Source organism: Lonchura striata, chromosome 3 (genome assembly GCF_046129695.1).
Source record: "Lonchura striata isolate bLonStr1 chromosome 3, bLonStr1.mat, whole genome shotgun sequence".
Classification (NCBI taxonomy): Eukaryota; Metazoa; Chordata; class Aves; order Passeriformes; family Estrildidae; genus Lonchura; species Lonchura striata.
In genome coordinates, this window is record NC_134605.1 from 49,192,932 (window position 1) to 49,211,643 (window position 18,712).

General features: G+C 37.9%; 1 protein-coding gene across 4 annotated transcripts in view; it reads right to left on the reverse strand.

Annotated features, from left to right (window-relative positions):
- GRM1 (glutamate metabotropic receptor 1) overlaps positions 1-18,712 on the reverse strand; it is a 181,616-nt gene that overhangs the window by 66,106 nt on the left and 96,798 nt on the right. For all 4 annotated transcript variants that reach the window (XM_021527014.3, XM_021527015.3, XM_021527017.3 and 1 more), the window contains exon 4: positions 3,168-3,403. In XM_021527014.3, the coding sequence (XP_021382689.2) occupies positions 3,168-3,403 (236 nt within the window). The remainder of the gene's footprint in view (positions 1-3,167; positions 3,404-18,712) is intronic.

Here is an 18,712-nt window from a genome sequence, read left to right on the forward strand (position 1 = left end):
TTTTCTTGCTTCTGTCTGCTCCTAGGAAACCCCTTGCTGTGTAAATACAATTACACTATGCTTACCTATCACAAGAACTTTTGCACATGGTTCTTTTTTTCTTAATATAGTTTCCTGAGATGTTAGCTCTCCAGACATGGAAAACAATCTTGAGCAGTATTGCCTTCGACAACTGCTGTCTATGTTAAATTGCTGTCTATGGGTGTGTTTTGTTCTCAGTAAGGACTAACAGAGCACTTCCATAATACAAAAGAGGTCATGACCCAGAGATAGTCACAACACCTGTTAATAATGTGCATGGACTCCTGGGACCACAGGGGACTCAGCTTTTTCCAGGATGCATGGCCCTACGTGCCTTTATATAGGAATATTGAGGTAGAAGAAGAAGCTTTTAGATATACTGGAGATAAGCTGCTTGATACCAGTACTGGTTACTGATTATTTTCCTAGGGTGATATAGGACTGGCAGCAGTATTTAAATTTGTAGTACCACAAAAATCACATAATCTATTGTCACTTTTAATGGGTTTCAAGTATTAGTGCTTATTGTTTATTGAGCATCATGGATTTTCTTCTTCAAATTTGTGTACAGAGATACTTTGTGAAGGAGGGGAGAGGCAAGAGACTCCTTTTTTTAACTGAGAGTTTGTGAAAAGTCCTACCTCCAAATCTGTGAGAGACAAAGAAGGCGGTTTCTTGGCACTGTCATACTAGACCTCCTTGGAGTGAAAGTCTCCACCAAACAGCTTTGAAGCTGCTAGTATTTAAAGTGACATTCTTAACCTTCCAGAAATGTCAGATAAAGATATGTTCACAGAAAGCTTTGGTGGTGCCAGACAGTCAGCAGGCAGATCTGTGTTTTTAAGTAAAAATCTGTCCCCCACAGATTTGCTGGGGACATGAAGACCTCTTGATTCTGTAGGTATGTAATTATTGGGAAATATACCTTGTGATGCTTCCCTTTGTTGTCTTGAGACATTTATGGATTTTTTAGTTGTGTGTGATAAGCTGAGGGTTATCAGTGGTACACCACCAAATTTAAGAGCTGATTGCTTTTCAGCAAAGCCTAAGAACTGTCACATATTTTGAGGTTTCATGCAAAAATTGACAGCCTTCTAGAGGAGGGAAAGATGTCTGAATGCCTGATTTGACACTATTAAGTCAGAGTCTACCAATGTAGACAAATTATTTTGTGTTTTACTAGTATCAGAATTTAGTGCTCCCTGACACCTTGAGAACCCAGAACACTGTGCAGGCATCTGATGATACCTCTTCAGAACTTCTCCAACATCCAGTGATCTCAAACCTGGGATATCCTGAAAAGTTTGGGGTGAGATATTTTCTTAATAAAATAGCCTCCACTACTTTTCTTCCATTATTTTCTTAATTTTTTTTTTTTTTTTTTTTTTGCTTAAGCACAATTTTAGAGTCTACAGCAATCACTGTCTGAAAACTCACCTACACATTCTATGCAGAAGTACCCCATATTGGCATTTTGAAGACACCACGTGGGGAGTTCCCTTGCCTTTGATCCACCAGAAAAAGGGTGACTGTGACAGTTCAGAATCAAGTTTTTAGTTTCATAACCCAAAAGACTAGTTAGCAAACTACTCATGTTTTTAACAGCTGCTGAGATGTCTTGAAAGTGAACTTTTGTTCATCAGCATGAAATTTATTTGTGTAAATGGAATGAACAAAACCATGCAATTTTAAGTTTCTTTTCTTACAAAAGAAAGCTGTACATTTGCACTGTGCATAAATCACTCAACTCTCCTTAGCAATTTTTGCCCCTGTTGGCCTATATCAACTTCTTTGTCTGAGTTGAAGCATTTCTAAAGCAGATTAAATATTTACCAAAAAAAAAAAAAAATCAATATTTTGATAAAGTCCAAGGTTCGTAACTCATTTGAGGAGAAATTATCAGTATAAACTCAATATGGATTTAGCCTGTCTGGCCTGCTATTAGTCCCCCAGCACCCAGACAGGCCAGCTTGCCTGCCAGTCAGCACATCAGGGCAATTTTAAGTCAATGACAGCATTTGGTGATGTGCCTCGATGTTGAATAGGAGAACTGGGGAGGAACAAAAGGTACTGTGGAAGTCCTTATTAGGAAATACTACTGATGGAAAAGGGAAGAACTAGAAACTATGGTAATGCAGCTCAGAGGGCATGAGAAGACCAACTGAGATTACTGCTAGGGGATACAAGAAGTTAAAATGTAAAGAATATGACAGAAATCAATGAAAAGTAAGGCTTCATTAGTTTTGTTTCTAAGGAAATAACTTCCTTACTATCGAGTATACATTTTTGACTACAAATCAAATATTTGCAAACTACAAACAAAATATTTGCAAAAATCATTCAGCAAGTATTTCATAAAAATGTAATAATCTCTCAATTTTCTAATAAGTTTACTCTTACTGAAATATTTTAGTTCATTTTCTCAGATTCTGAATGGAAGAGAAAAACTGCACAGAGAAAAAAATGTAACTGCATAGTTACATTTCCCTTGCTATGAGGTATGAGTCACTTCCATGTGCAAGATATGTTTTTTTATGTGAATGCTACATAGTAGAAACAAACTGTATGTGTTTTAATGGGTTAAGAAAAAAAAAAGTTAAAGCAGATGACTGGCCAAGTTTAACACTCATCATTTTCCCTTAAAATTGGTTTTCTGCCATAATATTGTCTGTGAATTTCCTGATTTCTCAGTTGATAAGAAAACATGACTTTGAAGAAAAAGTATAAATTAGTTCTTATTTTTGTTAAATTTCATGGCTCTTTATTTTTTACAGGCCATATTACAAAGCCGGGCACTCAGAATTAGCGTGGCCTAAAACGTAAAAGGAAAACAATTCACTCTGTAACAGAGCAGAACTAAAGAACTTGACAGAAGGCTGTGCAACCAGCACCAGATATACTCCCACCAGAGCTGGGATTATTATCTGTACAAGCTGAGGTCACCATCTTTCTTTTCACAAAATAAACAAAAAAAACCAAACCCCAACGACAAACATTTAATTAAAAACCAACCAAACAAACAAGAAAACCCAAACAAAAAACCAATAAAAACAACACGAAAAACCCAAACCAGAACCACAGAAAACTTTTTGCCAGAGAACAGATTCAAAAACCAGAAGAAACATTTGAAATGTCTGACAAGTTACCAGTGCAATTCTTCTGGAAGTTGGGATTCTCTAGTGGGTGCCCTGGAATGCGGCACTGAAATCTGTGCTGCCAGAACTCAGGAAACCAGGGGTTGCGGGTGTTGGTGTCCAGCCGCAGCTTCAGGTAGTAGTCATCGAACGCCAGCACCTCGGGAGACTGCAGCTTGATAGTAATGCCTCCATTTGCTTCGGGCTCATAGCCTTCAATGACCTCATCTCTGTCTGCCCAGCCATCACTGAAAAGAGGCAAAAAACCGCTTATTACACAAAGACAGAAAGCTGGTTTTGGAAAAGCAACCAGCCAAAGGCAGGCTGGCACCGATGGAAAGAAGTGATTAATGGGGAATCTAAAGATGTAAAATACAGGCAGAGAAAGCAGAGTGATAGCGACTTGAAATGAGCAGTCTGACTGATTGTGTGCAGAGTCCTCATTAACTCATCCAGAATAATGAGGTTTTATCCTTGTCCTTCTGGAAAGGTTATTTAGACAGAGCTTGTGCTGTGATATCCCTGTGACTGAAGAGATTTTGCTTAATTTCTGCTGTCCTGTAAGAGTTGGAAGCCAAGAAAATTATTGTTGTTGAATAGGAAAACAAGCCAGGATCCTGGATTTTTTTCAAAATAGACTTCAGCCTGCATGGATCATACAGCTAGAAGAGAAATTCAAATCAAACATGTGAGAATTGCATTCTGTTGGAAGAGAACAGAGTGAGACCAGTTGATCCAACTTAAAAGAAAACCACATGCTATTCTCCCACTGCATGGGATTTGTAATAACATGCTTTTTGCCCCTCACATCCTTTTTTTTTTTTTTTAATTAAGAAAGAATGGCTTTCTACTTTACTTCCCTGTTTGTTCATATGTGAGATGCTTTTGAAAACTGAAGATAAAGCTCTTTCTTGACAACATTATTTCATGGAAAGTCTATCTTAAGACAGTTGAATAAAGTCCATTGGGCTTAGCAACTGAGCTTTTAGTTTAGTTCTTTGGTTTTTTTCTCTCCTTTAGGAGTCCATTGATTTAGTGTCATTCTCCAGTTCTTATTAGCATCCCCTAAGAAAGGTGCTTTTACTGTCTAATTTAAGTGCAAATATAAGTCAGCCATTGCTTGATCTTAAAATGCTGGGCATGTAATGAGAGAAATAGATTATTCTGGCACCTCAGCTATAGGCTTATTACACATAGAATCAAATCAGCTGCACTGCTTCTGTGAATAGCAGACAGACGAAGCACTTCCAGCAGCAAAGAGCCCAAGAGGAAAATTCAATTCACCACTGAGAGAAGTCTCCGATTCACCCAAAAGAGGGTTGCATCTTGAATTCCAGACAGACTGAAAGAAGGTCCTCGTTAGAAGCCTTTTACACACAGCCTTGACAGGAGTATTGTGGCACAGACCATTACCAGCTGAGGGCATTTATGAGACATTCAGCACAAGTGTGCCTGGGTCTCCACAAAAGAAAATATAGATGATTTGAAGTAACAAGCTCTGTCACAGTCCTGATCAAACAGCTGTAAAGTGACTATGTACTGGGCATGTGTGATCTTTTGATCCTCAGCCACCAGACTGAACAGCTGCATGGTTTAGTTGGCATTCACATTAACTGCTTCATCTCTGCTCTAAGCACCCAGAAAGAAAATGAAAGTCTTCCATGAAAATACAGGAAAACCCATGTAGTAAATTCTTTCCACATCTGAAATACAACACATTCCTTTATTATGGGAGTTGAGACATGGGGCATCTGGCAGTGCAGAGTAATCAATACATTCCTTTCAACCTAGGCTCAGGATCTTACAAAACACGATTTTAAGATAGCACTCCACGGCACCTTCAAGGTAGGATTTCTTCTCTGCTTCTCCCTTTACCAAGGCCTTGCAGTAGAACCACTGAAATTTCTGAGTTTACAAACTGCTGACAAGTATCTTCATAAAGCATGAGATAAATGTGTGTGCCCGTTGCATTTCAAATGAAGTATGAATGCAAAGAGCTGGGGGAGATGCAGGGTGTAGGTCACAGGAGGAAGACAGATTTTGGAAGTTTCTCTCTCTCTGTCAAGTTGACCCTGGCAGAAGCTGCTGGTAACTTCTTCTCAACAGCCCGGGGTGCAGGTTACTCAGTGTCTTGTACCAACACAGCCCAAGGGATACACACCTGGCTCAGTTTTGGCCTGACAGCAGCACTTGAATTGCCTCAGGGGTGCATAGAGTTAAAAACCAACAATTTGTCCATCCCTGCCCCAGCAGACTACCTGAAATTCTGGAGAGGGAAAGATGCCATGGTTCAACATCTTTGCATCCCCCCACTCTTTACTTGTCCATATGCTGAAGACAAATAAAATGTACCATGCTCCCCTGACTACTTCATGACTGACTGTGATCTAGATACCCTATACAAAGGTAAACCCATGAAAATTAATTTTGTGGATTTCACCTAATTCAAGATGGAAATTTTTACTAGAGAGGAGAAAAAGACACAATATTTACTTTTTCTTATGTGGGGGAAAAGTAAGAAAGAGATCACTCTTACAGCATGAGTAATTAACTCCTAATTGCATAATTACCTCATTATTTGTCACAATGTTTTTGTCTTTCAAATGGTAGACTCAAGCAGAAACATTAGCAAGACACAAAAATTAAGTAAATTGAGCCATTTTTTACAAGACCTTGTTGAAATGAGGTAGTTTCACTACTGCTTGGACTCCTACCAGCCAAAAAATAGCTATTTATTTTTCCTCTCCCCTTCCCCAATATGTTTAGCTTGGAAAATGGCCACATAAACTCTGAAGGCAAAATAGAGCAAATATGTAACACAAGAGAAAATCTATTTTGAGTTCTCTGAGGGCAATTAATTGAAAAGTTCCCCTAAACTGGAACACAGATCGTTACCTAATGTTTCTTTGTCTCTTTTTGCCCAAATATTTTTTTATTCTCTGCAACTTCTTCAAATTGTTAAATCTGTCTGATAAGTTTTACCTTCAGCAAAATGTGAAGAAAAAGCTCTGGAATCAGAGAAAAAAAGTTTCATAGGTATTGAAGCTCATATGGGAGCTTTGCTCTACTTTCAGTAAAGTCAAGGAAGCAAAGAGGAGTCCTCTGGTGTCTCAGGGATCTGTGCCATCCTGGCAGCTGCACACTGACTGAGCTGAAATTTGCCCTGAGTGGGATGTGCAGCCCTACCTGCAGCTGTGGGAGGATTATTAGAGACCCAAGATCCTGTTACAACATCTTTCTGGGTTCCTTTTTGCTGCTTATATACATGCCAAAAAAAGATTCTCAGAAAGGACTACACCCCTGGTGCCATATGAATAAATGGATAGTGGTCCAGAAGATGGTGGGTGAAAAAAAATGACATTTTTATTGCTGGGTAACTGCATGATCCTGATGGTCAGATGACAGTGTGTCAGTGACAGAATCACAAGACCAATAGCTGAGTCAACATAAAAATGAAATTTCACTTTAAATAGGAAGCACATACTATCCTTTTGTTGTTGGAACTAGTACATTCCACCTACTATCCTCCTTTCATCCTGCTGAAAAGCAAGTAGCACTACACACAGCACTTTTTGCTAGCCTGTCTTTTTGTGCCTTTGCTACAGATTTCAGGAGGTGGCCCAATATCTATTACCCACTTGCCATCCTTGGTAAGTGTCCATGCGTGTGACAAGCTAGCCTTGAAATGTGCTGAGTGTGTTGTGCAACTGTTGTTCTGAAGCTCTGTGAGGGAGTTTAAAGTGTGATGACAGAAACAGTGAGGGAGGGAAAAGCATGTGGGTGTCAAACTAGCAACCACTCTTTTTGCTCTTAGGAGAAAAAGAACAGCTTTTGTTATGGTTTTGTGGTGTTTATCACAGTCAAAATGGTCACTGATGCTCTGCAAGTTGCTCTTGGTCTAAGTCCCAGTCTGCTGACTGACATTAATAATGCCAAATCCAAATTTCAATGCTCACTCAAACAAAAATTAGGTGGAAATGGAAAAAGTTCAAAGCTACCCCAGCGGATCAGTAGTCCTAGTTGCCACTATCACAGATGGAATTTGAAGAAACAAAGCTTTTTTTTTTCTTTCAGTTTGCTGTTCTGTTTTTTTTTCTTTTTTTTTTTTTTTTTTTCAGTTTACTGTTCTGTAACAATGGACATGACTGAATTGTGGTTTAAGCATCTTAGTCTCCCTGTATTTTCTGAAATGCAGTCACATATATTCCAGTGCCTGAAACACTGGGAGAAATGGAATGGATTTCCAATTTCCTCTCCTCTTCCAAACATGAATACTGTCAGCTGCTCTTCACAAGGGCTGATGAGACAACCAGCAATCAGCCTTTCTATTTTCATCTCTTCAGAGCTTAACTCTTAAGTGATGCAGCAGCAGCTCTGCTCTGCTTCTCAGCACAGTGCTCAGAGGGTTGTTACTCATCCAGATGCTTTTTCCAAACAGGCAAATCCACAAAAGTAAACATACTATTGTTTATGAGAACTGCTTTCCCTGTGATTATTGTCGAGTTAGTATCCTTTCACAGAAAATGAAACACATTTGTTAGTCATGGATACTGACTGGCAATTTGATCCCTGCACACTTGAATGGTTTGATCTGACTGACCAAAGCTATAGGGGGCAATTGATTTGGAGTGTTCTGACTGGAGAGCTGCAACTCCCTTTGCATTAACTGAGGGTATGTTTTCTTAAGACATTTTCATCCATTATGAGATATTTTCTTTCTCTATGGACAAGTTATAAAAGAGAAGCAATTAAGAGCAAGAAGCCCTTTTAAATGCTAAATGAATTATTTCTGCAATAATCCTTCTGCCTACAGCAGATATTCTTGTCATTATAAAACCAAATAAATCAATCATATTAACATAATTTCTATCTCTTCAGTTTCAAGTATTCAACCTTCACAGTGGCTCCCTGCAGATATCCCATTCAGGGTGGCAGGGAACTAGATAACCATAGTTGTCATACAACAGGCTCAGAATCTACTTTCTTGCCTTGCCACCTCTCACAAAACTAAAGTCCATGTCAGTACACCTCCCCTGTCATGTTAATATATATCCCTGCAGATCCCAGTGCTGAATGCCTTCTTGCCACACTCTCAAGTCTGCCAGCTGGCCTGCTGTTCTGTCAGGCTTCTAATGCATTTAAGTATGAGGACAGCACCACTCAGAGAATTCAACATTCAATAAAGTGCCACAACATTTTGTTGATAAGTTAATATCTGTATTTTTAAAAATAATTATTTTATGCTCAATTATATACATATATTTTTTAAAGGCTGATCTTACATTTTAACTGGAAAGTGTTTTTTGAAAAACTATCTTTCTGTGTAGTAGTCAGATGCTGCTTTTTTAGAGGCTCAGACACTGCATATGTAAAGGTATTTCAAAATACTACAAAACCCAAAAGAGTGATAAATAGCATTTAAATAATTTGTTATTTGATTCTGGCAAGTACCAGTGGTCTCAATTTCCAGAGCTGGTCAGACATGGAAGCCTGCAAATTTCACTTTCTCATTTTAGAGAAGTCTTTTCTGACAGCATCACACTGGAAAAGCTTGCACACATTCACCTTTCTGAATGCAAGAGTTGTATACCTCCTCTTCTTTACTGGCAGAATGGATAGAAACAGAGCTCAGCATAAAGCCAACCCAAAAAGCAGCAGTGTGGCAAGTGGAATAATTTCATTGGAAGAAAAAAAAACAGTGCTTGCTATGCTATGATCATAGGTGGCACAATCAGGCCCAGAGTTACTCATTAACAGCTCTGTAGCTGACTGCTCAGCTGCTTTCTTCTGGGAATAGATTTTTTTTTTTAAGAATTCTTTATTTCACCAGCCTGATGTGAAGAAAAATTTATCTTAATATGAAGGAGGATGGGCCTATTCTCTGGCAATAAGGAGCACTACCACAGATACACAGTGTCTGTGTAATACATGCCTTAAACAGAAGTTGCCATGTAAAGAAAATTGAGACTGTCCAATAGTCACAAGTCAGCAACTCACAAAGTGACTTTCCTCCTTAGATATATGCATTGGTAGTCAATGCCAGCAGTCAGCAATGTCAGCTAAAGGGCGCTGATCATTACTGCTAATGAGTATTGTTGCAAACATGGGAAACAAAAGGCCATTTTTGCACTTTAGCTAATTCACCAGAATTACACACTTGCACTGAAGGGTGGGAGACCCTTCTTTAGAGGCCAACCAGGAATTTTTAGAAAGTATAGTTTTACTTTTACCTGTATTATAAGTCCTAACAACATTAGGAAATTAATCCCATGGCTACAGATAAGCCTGTATGTCGCTGCTGGCAAGAGCAGGCTGAAAGGCTGTGCACTGTCAGTCTGTAACCTGAGGCCTGCTGACAACTGACTGACCTCCTCAAAACCAGAAAAATCAAATTCGCTAAGTTTTCTCAGCTGAAAGGAAGACAAATAGGTGATAACATGCAATCACAGAATGGTTTGTGTTATAAGTGATCTTAAAGTCATCTAGTTCCAGTCCCCTGCCATGGCAGGGACACCTTTCACTAGACTAGGTTACTCAAAGCCACATCCAGCCTAGCCTGGAGCACTTCCACAGATGGGGCATCCCCAAGTTCTCTGGGAAACCTGTGTCAGTGTCTAACCACTCTCACAATAAATAACTTCTAATATCCTATCTAAACCCACCCTTTTTCAGTTTAAAACCATTCCTCTCTGTCCTATCACTACAAGCCCTTGTAAAAATTTTCTCTGCATTTTCTTGTAGGCCCTCTTTAGGTGCTGAAGGGTGCTATGGGCTCTCAAGTCTTCTCCAGGTTCAATAACTCTCAACCTGTCTACACAGGAGAGGAGCTCCATCTCTCTGATCGTCTTGGCAGCCTCCTCTGAAGTTGATCCATCAGATCCAAAACCTTTTGGGTCCCCAGAGTTGGACACGGTGCTCCAGGTGAAGTCTCACAAAAGCAGAAAGCTGGAAATTCACCTCCTCTGATATAGGCCTCAATATAGGCCAGTAGTTTGGCTCCTGCATGTATGGATGGAGATGGGTAGGAGTCATCACTTTCCCAAGCTCCCTACCTTTTTCAAGCAGCATCACAAGGTACTTTGGGATTCCTATCCGTTTCCTTTTCCCACACGCTGTGCTGGGGTCAAATGTATCCTGAATTCCAGCCTTTAGATTTCTCCAGTTTCCTCACCTCCATAGGTCAAGTCTTGACTAAAATGAGCTGAAAGCATGGGAATATGCACACTGGAAGCATAGACAAAAACTCCTGAAGTTCCTTCTGGGAAAGCTTTAGAAAACAAAAAGTAAACAGAAGACTGCTGCCTTGACAATGTCATGCACACACAAAAGAAGGTACAAGAAGAGCATTTGGTGCCAGACTGTGCAGATTTTAGACTGAGAACTCACACAGCACTACCAGAGCACTGTGGGCTGTAAACCTCACATCAACCATAGACTGAAGAGCATGTCAAGGATCAGAGTGACAGAGGAAGAGATGGGTATGATTTATCACTTAACCCTGCTCCATTTGAGACAGCTCTTTGTACCCATTATGGTTCAACTCTAATATCCTACAGGAGGTACTATGTCATGAGACAAATTGAGATCGGAAGTTTAAACAGTTGAAAAGTAATTCCAAGGCCACTTCTTCCAAGTGATTTGTCACATTTTGTGGTAAAATTTCTGCTTTTGTCAGGTTCTGCTTCATGACATTGCATACAATATTTTTCACTTCCCATTCATTATTACTGAAGGCTCACAGTCACAGTAGCACATTTGTTATATTTCACACAAACAAAAACTGTTGGTAAAGGCTTGAATCTTTTATTTAGTCAATCAGAGATTTTTTTTTTTGAATGAATGACACTCTGTAAAGAACCTAAAGTTGGTAAATGACAGTTCACAATGTTTCAAATTATCATCATTCACTTCCGTATGAATGTTCAAAGTTTTTGCACTGTTCATTTAAAAATGTAGATTATAACCTTGTGGACCATGATGGATTGTATTTTGCAAATATGTATTTACAAAGGTTTTAATTATCATATGTGGTGTATATATTTGCATGCAATTTGCATAATGTAATTTCACTGCCTATCATGCAGGCAATATCTTCGCGAGTCTTTACTGTGAAGATTCTTGATATGTTTGGCATTTTTAAATGTAGTTGCTGCTTTTATACAGCAAAGGTTTTACCATTCTTAAGGGTGCACAATGCTGCATATCTTGGAAAATCAGCAACCATTCATGTATTCTCTAAGGAAATGGCTGATTTTTCAAAAGGGATGCACACGCTTTCACCACAGACTGACAAGTGGATTAAATCCTTGATCTGCATGTTTGAAATTCATAACATGAGGCACTGTGAAAGCACAGTATCTTTTCCAAATGGAAAAAATATGTGTAGAGAAGAATATCTAATTTTAAACAAACACACACAAATAGGAAACTTTAATCTTAGCATTGTTCCTCATCTAAGGTGCTCCTGGGCTCCAATATCACAGAAATGCAGAATCACAGAATAACTGAATTGGAAAGAACCCACAAGGGTCATCGAAGTCCAACTCCTGGCCCTTCACAGGACACCCCAAGAGTCACACCATGTGCCTGACAGCATTGTCCAAACCCTTCTTGAATTCTGTCAGGTGGTGCTGTGACCACTTTCCTGGGGAGGCTGTTCCAGTGCCCAACCGCCTTCTGGTATGCACCAGATACCCAGTGCCCAACCACCCTTTTCCTGATATCCAACCTAAACCTCCCCTGACACAACTTCAGCCACATTCAGTGAAACTGAGGATTTTTACCATCTTATTAATGCAGATAAATGTAAAACCAGATGTTTAGCCTTGCATCTCTGTACCAGTTCCTGGGGATTTTTTTTATCCCCTTGCTTCTGCTTTGCTTTGATGTATGTGCAAGAAGAATCCACCAAAAAATGACTATGGATAGTAACAACATGGTCATTCCTGCTATGAAGAGCCCAACCATAATCCCTACTATGGTTTAGGAATTAAATTAGGAAGAAATTAGGAAGAAATATTGCTGCTGGTTCTTCCAACCTATATCAAAGTTAGAGACCGAGGTCTTTTTTGTGCAAACCATGTAAAGGCATCAAGAGGAATAGAATCATTCCTGCCTCTACTCCAGCCAAATACAGTCTTGAGGCTGGACCTGAAGAACTGGAAAGAGACATAACATATCAAGCAGAAGCCATCTGGATATACATGGAAAGGTATCTATAGATATACAGATATATATATATATATATATATATATATATATATATATATATATATATATATATATATAAATACAGGAAAGAACTCAGGTAAACACAAGTCTGTCTTTGCTCCATGTCACTCCATCAGACCTTGCTGGATGCTTGGATCTTAATTTTTTGTACTCATGAAAATAATAAACCATAGATGTCTTCCCTAACCACAAGCAGAAAAAGTGGAAGCATAATTCCTTTCTTCCCTCCTTGCTTTGTTTTTTGATGTCTGGCTGAGAAACAGGAGAATGGAGAAATATCTTAGAATCCCATTTCCATACAAACCATACTTTCAAAATAGCATGAATTACAGCCTTTAGATTTCTCAATGATGGTTGCTTATTTTCACAGGATAATCCAAAATTTCCCTTTAGGGTTTATATTTTTAGCTGATTCCCTCAAGCCATCACTTACTGAAACCATCTCATATTACAAGAGTTAAGAGAAATACACAGAATTTATAGGCCTTTTCTCAATATAAATCGAATTTCAAATATGAAGACCTAAAGAGTATGTCCCATGTCTTGCATTAGCTTGCCATTACTGCTTTGCATATAAACTATATTTCATACCTGCACAGTTTCTGGAATGCCTTGTCCACACTCATGCTTGAAAATGGAACCTTTGCTCCGGAACTGCTTTTTGCTTTGCTAGCCCTTTAATGAAGCTGTGTCTGCAGAGGAACTGGCAGATGGAGGGAAGAGCCCATTATTCATTCCATAACAACATGTACTAAAATGAGCTTTGAAAATCAGATTGAATAAAATGAAGAACAAAAGTATGACTGAACCCATGATAAAATCACAAAGCTCATGAAGATATTAATCAAAGTTATCATATATTAGAATATCTCCCTAAATGACTGTTTCTACCAAAACTATTTTAAATTTGTCCTCATCTGACATTCTCTTTTTCATGTTCTGTGCATAATTGAACATCCAGATTACTATGAATGTTTATGAATAATATAATTTCCACTCAAATATTTATAAGTTATTCATTTGAAATAACATATTGATATGGGAAATACAAAATTAATATTATGCTAATGAGTCTCCTAAGCACCTAAACAATTCCAGTGAAAGAATCAAGTAACAATTAGAGGCTTGAATAAATAAACACAGAATAAATAAAATTATTAAACTTCAATAACCTACTAGCACAGCATTGTATTTTATCAGTAAAGGAAAGTTCATGAACTGTTTGGAAACCAATAAGCCAATGAATACTTTGAATAATGAATTCACCTGAAAATTAACCAATCTTTTAATGAACAATTGCTGAACATTAAACACATGTAATGCCTTGAATTTTTTTATAATACATTTTTTTCAGAAAATTCTATTGTACTTGACCTGAAGCAAAGGTTAGAGAGCATTTAAAACTGTATAAAAATATTACTGATTTACCCTTCTGCAATTACTAATACCTTAAAGTTGTATGTATCTATTCCTGTAGCTATGCACTTATGAAAGAAGAAATCTAAGAACAGTCCTATGGTTGTCTAAACCAAATTTAGTTCATCACCACCTGGTTAACCTCTACACCTTAGCTCCTGCTGCAGCCAGCAGTGCTAGAGTAGGACAGCAGCAGCCTTTTAGGCATTTAAGTCTCAGCTATCCAGTCCACATTAAAACCAAAAAGGACCTGAATATAACTGGAAATTATCAGATATCTTTCTCGGAGGAACCTCTGAAATGGTGCATCTTGTTTAAATGTATTTATTAAAGACCAAATCATGAGTTTATCATTCAGATTGTTCAAGTGTTATTCCTTCCAGGTGTCATGCTGGCAGATACACTGGCATAAGGAAAAGGTTCATACAGGCTCCTGCTAGCATGCAGAAGGATGTTATAATATTGCATCCCACAGTAACCTCATTTTGTAGCATGTGGGGCATGGAACAGCCATAGCGAGGTGCATATTTAAATGCTGAGTTTGCCTGCAGCAATACCAGCCTACCCTCCTGACTATCTAAGGATCGGAAAAAGCAGCTATTAAAGCCTTTTTCTTTTAAAAAAATGATTAATCTGCAGACTTACTCAAGTGTAAACATAAGTGCAGATTAACTAAAAGTCATAGGTTTCATTTTAAGGTATGTTAATCATAAATCTATATTGAAGATTTTATAAAAAAGTATTTTAAACCCACTTATTGGTTATAAACAATAAAAACTAAACAGTTGTACATTGAGAAAGAGTAGAATAATTTGCCAAAATCTTGCTCACAATAGATGTATTCTCAAGCATTGAAACATGCTTAAAACTACAGGAGTAAGTAATACTCCTGTATACTTTTTATATGGTCAAGCCAAACTGAAATTAAGTAAATGTAATTGAGGAAACTACTGACATTTCATTAGACTAAATAAAATACAAAAATGAATCAAAGTCACAACAGAGAAGGCCTCCATTTTTCAAGTTGCCTAATTTACCCAAATCACCAATTTAATGCACAATATAATCAAATTAATTTCAAAATGGACAAAACAAATATTAATCCTTGTTAGTTCTGTACTAGAGATTGAGAAGGCATCTTTTTTCCTTCTAAATCCCATGTTGTACGTGAGTGAATTGGAAGATTTTTTCCTTGCAATATGTCTGGATATCTTTTCTGATATCAAATATTTTCCTGATGGAAACTTGTCTTAATGACCATCTGTCCCAAAAATAGATTAAGGCTTTCCCTCTGATGTAGAAGCTGTGTTTGTACCTTTTATTTATGCAGTCATAGAATAATTTATGCTGGAAGAGATCCCTGGAGATCTTATAGCTGAGGAAATATACGGTCCATGCAATCTTCTTTAAGTAATTTGTCTCATTCCTGTCATTTTCTTTGGATCATTAGAGTCATGTAACTTGGGAGACAACAAATCTGCTACTATAAATTAAGTTTTACACTTCTACTTAGGAAGATAAAACTTCTTTTATATTTCATTAATCTATTGACCCCAGAGTAATCAGTGTTCCTAGGATCAAGTTCTATTAATTAGTGATGATGTAACAACTTACTAATGGAAAACTGAAGCAAGCTTTTTAAAAATAATACCTGATTTTGTCTGGCTTTTGAACAAAGCCACAGCTGTGAAAAATTAACTTGACTTTCCTCCTATGAGATACAGTGAGAGAGAACTCTTTGCTTTCCTTTTCATGAATCTAGACAAAGAAGAAGTATGTGCATGGACCAACAGAAAACACATACTTGTCAATTGCTTCATGCAGTATTGGGATATGCAAAGAAAATCTGAAAGCAACATGCAGAAACTTGTTTTCAGTAAAAATGCTGCATTTAGGGAGCTGAGGGGGAGCCCTGGGCAGGGCAGGGCTGTGCCAGCCAGGGCTCAGCCCGGCTGTGCCCAGGCCAGGAGAGCCAGGGATACCCAGGTGTTATGGCCAGGTTCAGCAGCCATTCCGCTTTCAGCCTTTTGAATGATTTTTGAAATTTCTTAAATAGAGATGGGAAACATTGCCTGTTTAATGTTTCTGTCCCACAAGTGCAACTGCTACAGTCATCACAAACATGCAACATGTCCAGGCAGAAGAAAGAACGGCCCTTGGAACAACAAAGCAGACCTCTGTCGTTTCCTGAAGGTAAGAAAGGAAAGGAAATTCAAAACCATGGAGAAGGTGACAAGTCCCCAGTGTTATTTATTTTTACTCTATGGCTGAATTCAATCTCAAAAGAAAACACTGACAGAAATCTACTCTACCTCTAGCAACGAGCTCTGAAATCAAATTTTTAAATCCATGTTTATACATGAAAATCAGAGGAAAAACAGTTACTTCTAGGGAAGCATTCAAAATAAAATACTTGCTTATATTAATCCATTGAAATACCAACAAAATCTACAGAATTTAAGGTTAAGTCACATGCAAGTCAAGAGAAAAGAAACAAACAAAAAAGCCCCAAACAGAGCAACAAAAAGAAGAAAAACAAAATCCCAAACAAAACAATGTAGGGAGGGGGAAAGGAAAATAGTCCTTTCAATAAAATACTGCTGTGGGACAAATGCAAGACCAACAGTCTGAAACTTCGAATAAAAGACTGTTCCTCACAAAAAGGCAGAAGGGATAAAGGAGGAAAAAATCGATGGAAGTGGAGAGAGACAGATAAAGAGCTCTAGATTTTCTGTATTATGTCCTGTGAGTTGTAAGTGAAGGAAGATTGCACAGTTGGTACTACCTCAGGAGAAAGCTGGGATGTGATTAAAAGCCAAACAGGCAGAGTGTTTCAATCTGCTTCCTGCTGTCTTAGGACAAATGTTTGCATTTTCAAAGCCCCCTTTAATCTTCTACTGGTGACCACCTGTGCTTAGTCCTGTATTTTCCTCTCTTCTTGATTTCTGGTGCATTAAAACTTCTTCTTTCCCATCCCAGTGAGAACAAAAACATGGGGAATTTTAATGTGCCCAGTTTGGAGGAATGGACAAAGGAAAGCCTGAGCCTTGAGAACCCAGCAATTCTACATGGGGCAAATTACTTATCCCTTGTGACCGTGGGGTCGATTCTGGCTCCCCTAACTGTGGGCTGATAACACCTACTTATCTGAGGGATACAAAGGGAAATAAATGGGATTGCTCAGAATTAGTAACCTTAAGTCATTTAGAGAAATGAAGGAATATGAGGGTAGTATCAAGGTCACTTCAATAATGGTGCTTTTCAGAAAGTTCACGATAGGCAGAGGGCACAATGGCTGGGAAAGAATGCAGATATGTCAGTATTTTGAGGGTCTTAAAGAAGAGCATATAAATACAGATATAAAAACATTGTCAAGAAACTAATTTTCTGAGTGAATTAAAATTAAGAGAGAAGAAAGAGGGGGAAAGGAAATGTAGTAAATTCCTACATGGCAGTCAATTTAATTTGAAATATAAATACTTCATAACCTATTCAATACATATTAATCATATTGCCAGTTGTAGGAAAGGAAAAATATTTAACCTAATGCCCCATTTGACATATATTTAGGAAACAATACTAATCAAAAGAAGAAGGAAAAGAAATTTAATAAAGTATCTTTATGAAACAACATGTTTTTACTTAAGAGGGAATAAAAATAGAAATATTCACCTTACTTAAAATCAAAAACTGTTTGCTAACTAATTAGAGTAATAATTTTTTTCTCAATTGTGCAGTGAACTTCCCTCTGCAGTTGCTATTGGGGGAAGAAGAAGCAGATGGAAGAGCTGTGCAGATGTGAAACCTATGTGTCATCTATATAGCAACCACAGATAAAAACTAAAAAGGGAATTTACATGAATGGGAGCGCTATTTGCCAATCAGTTTTCACCTGTCCTCTAAGTCTTCTTTGTTGTTATACAGGGCCATGCACTCCATCCTGGACAGTGGCCCCCACTATGGCCAAAAAATCCTTTGCCACCCCACCCTTTTATCTTTCTCATCTTCTTGTCTGTTATTTTCCCAGTTATTCTTCTGTTCTACACTACACAACCTTCACCCTTTCACACTGTCTAGATAATGGGACTTCATTCCATGAAAGCCTCTAGATATTGCCATGATTTAAGTGGCAGAGGAACATTAAACTTCTCAGCCACTATTTTGTGCATGAGAGGCAGTATCTGTGAATGGGCAGCTAGTGGTTGCACACTGAAAACTACATTTTAATCCCTACTGAAATGCTACAAGTAGGAGGATGCAGCATCAATTAAAAAGAATTAGCTGTGAAAGGCTGGCATTGTATTAGTGGGAACTATACAGCTTTGGCAGAGGAAGAACAGAGCTATCCCTGAAAGTCTGACTCAGTACAAAGAATGAAATTACTACAGAAATGTTATTTATTTCCATCAGCATCAATTTTAACTGTGCTACAAGACAAACACCACTAAAATATAAATGCATGTTTGTATTCTGAATAACAATTTTAAAACATAAATACATTAGTTTAACAAAATCAGAGCTTGAGCCAGTATTTGTCATGGAGCTACTTGAACTGTCTAAAATGTAAGTGGTAGAACACAATAACACTCTTACTGTGAATTCAGTTATGACTTGGAAACTATATTTTTGTATAGAAAACAGAAGGGAAACAGAAACCATATCTTGATGACAGAAGTAAAATATCACTCCCAAAAAAAGATACCATTCTGTCATATTCCAGTCATGTATATATACGTTATATATCTTATGTATGCGTACCATATAATTCTGCCAGCCAAGAAAACAGGAAGGCAATAAACAATTCTGTGGAAAAAATAATGTAACAGCCAATGAAAGTAATATTTATTACGTCAGTTTTTACTACCTTGTTGGGGAAGTCTCTACCTTAGGACTTGAAAGCTGTGGACACA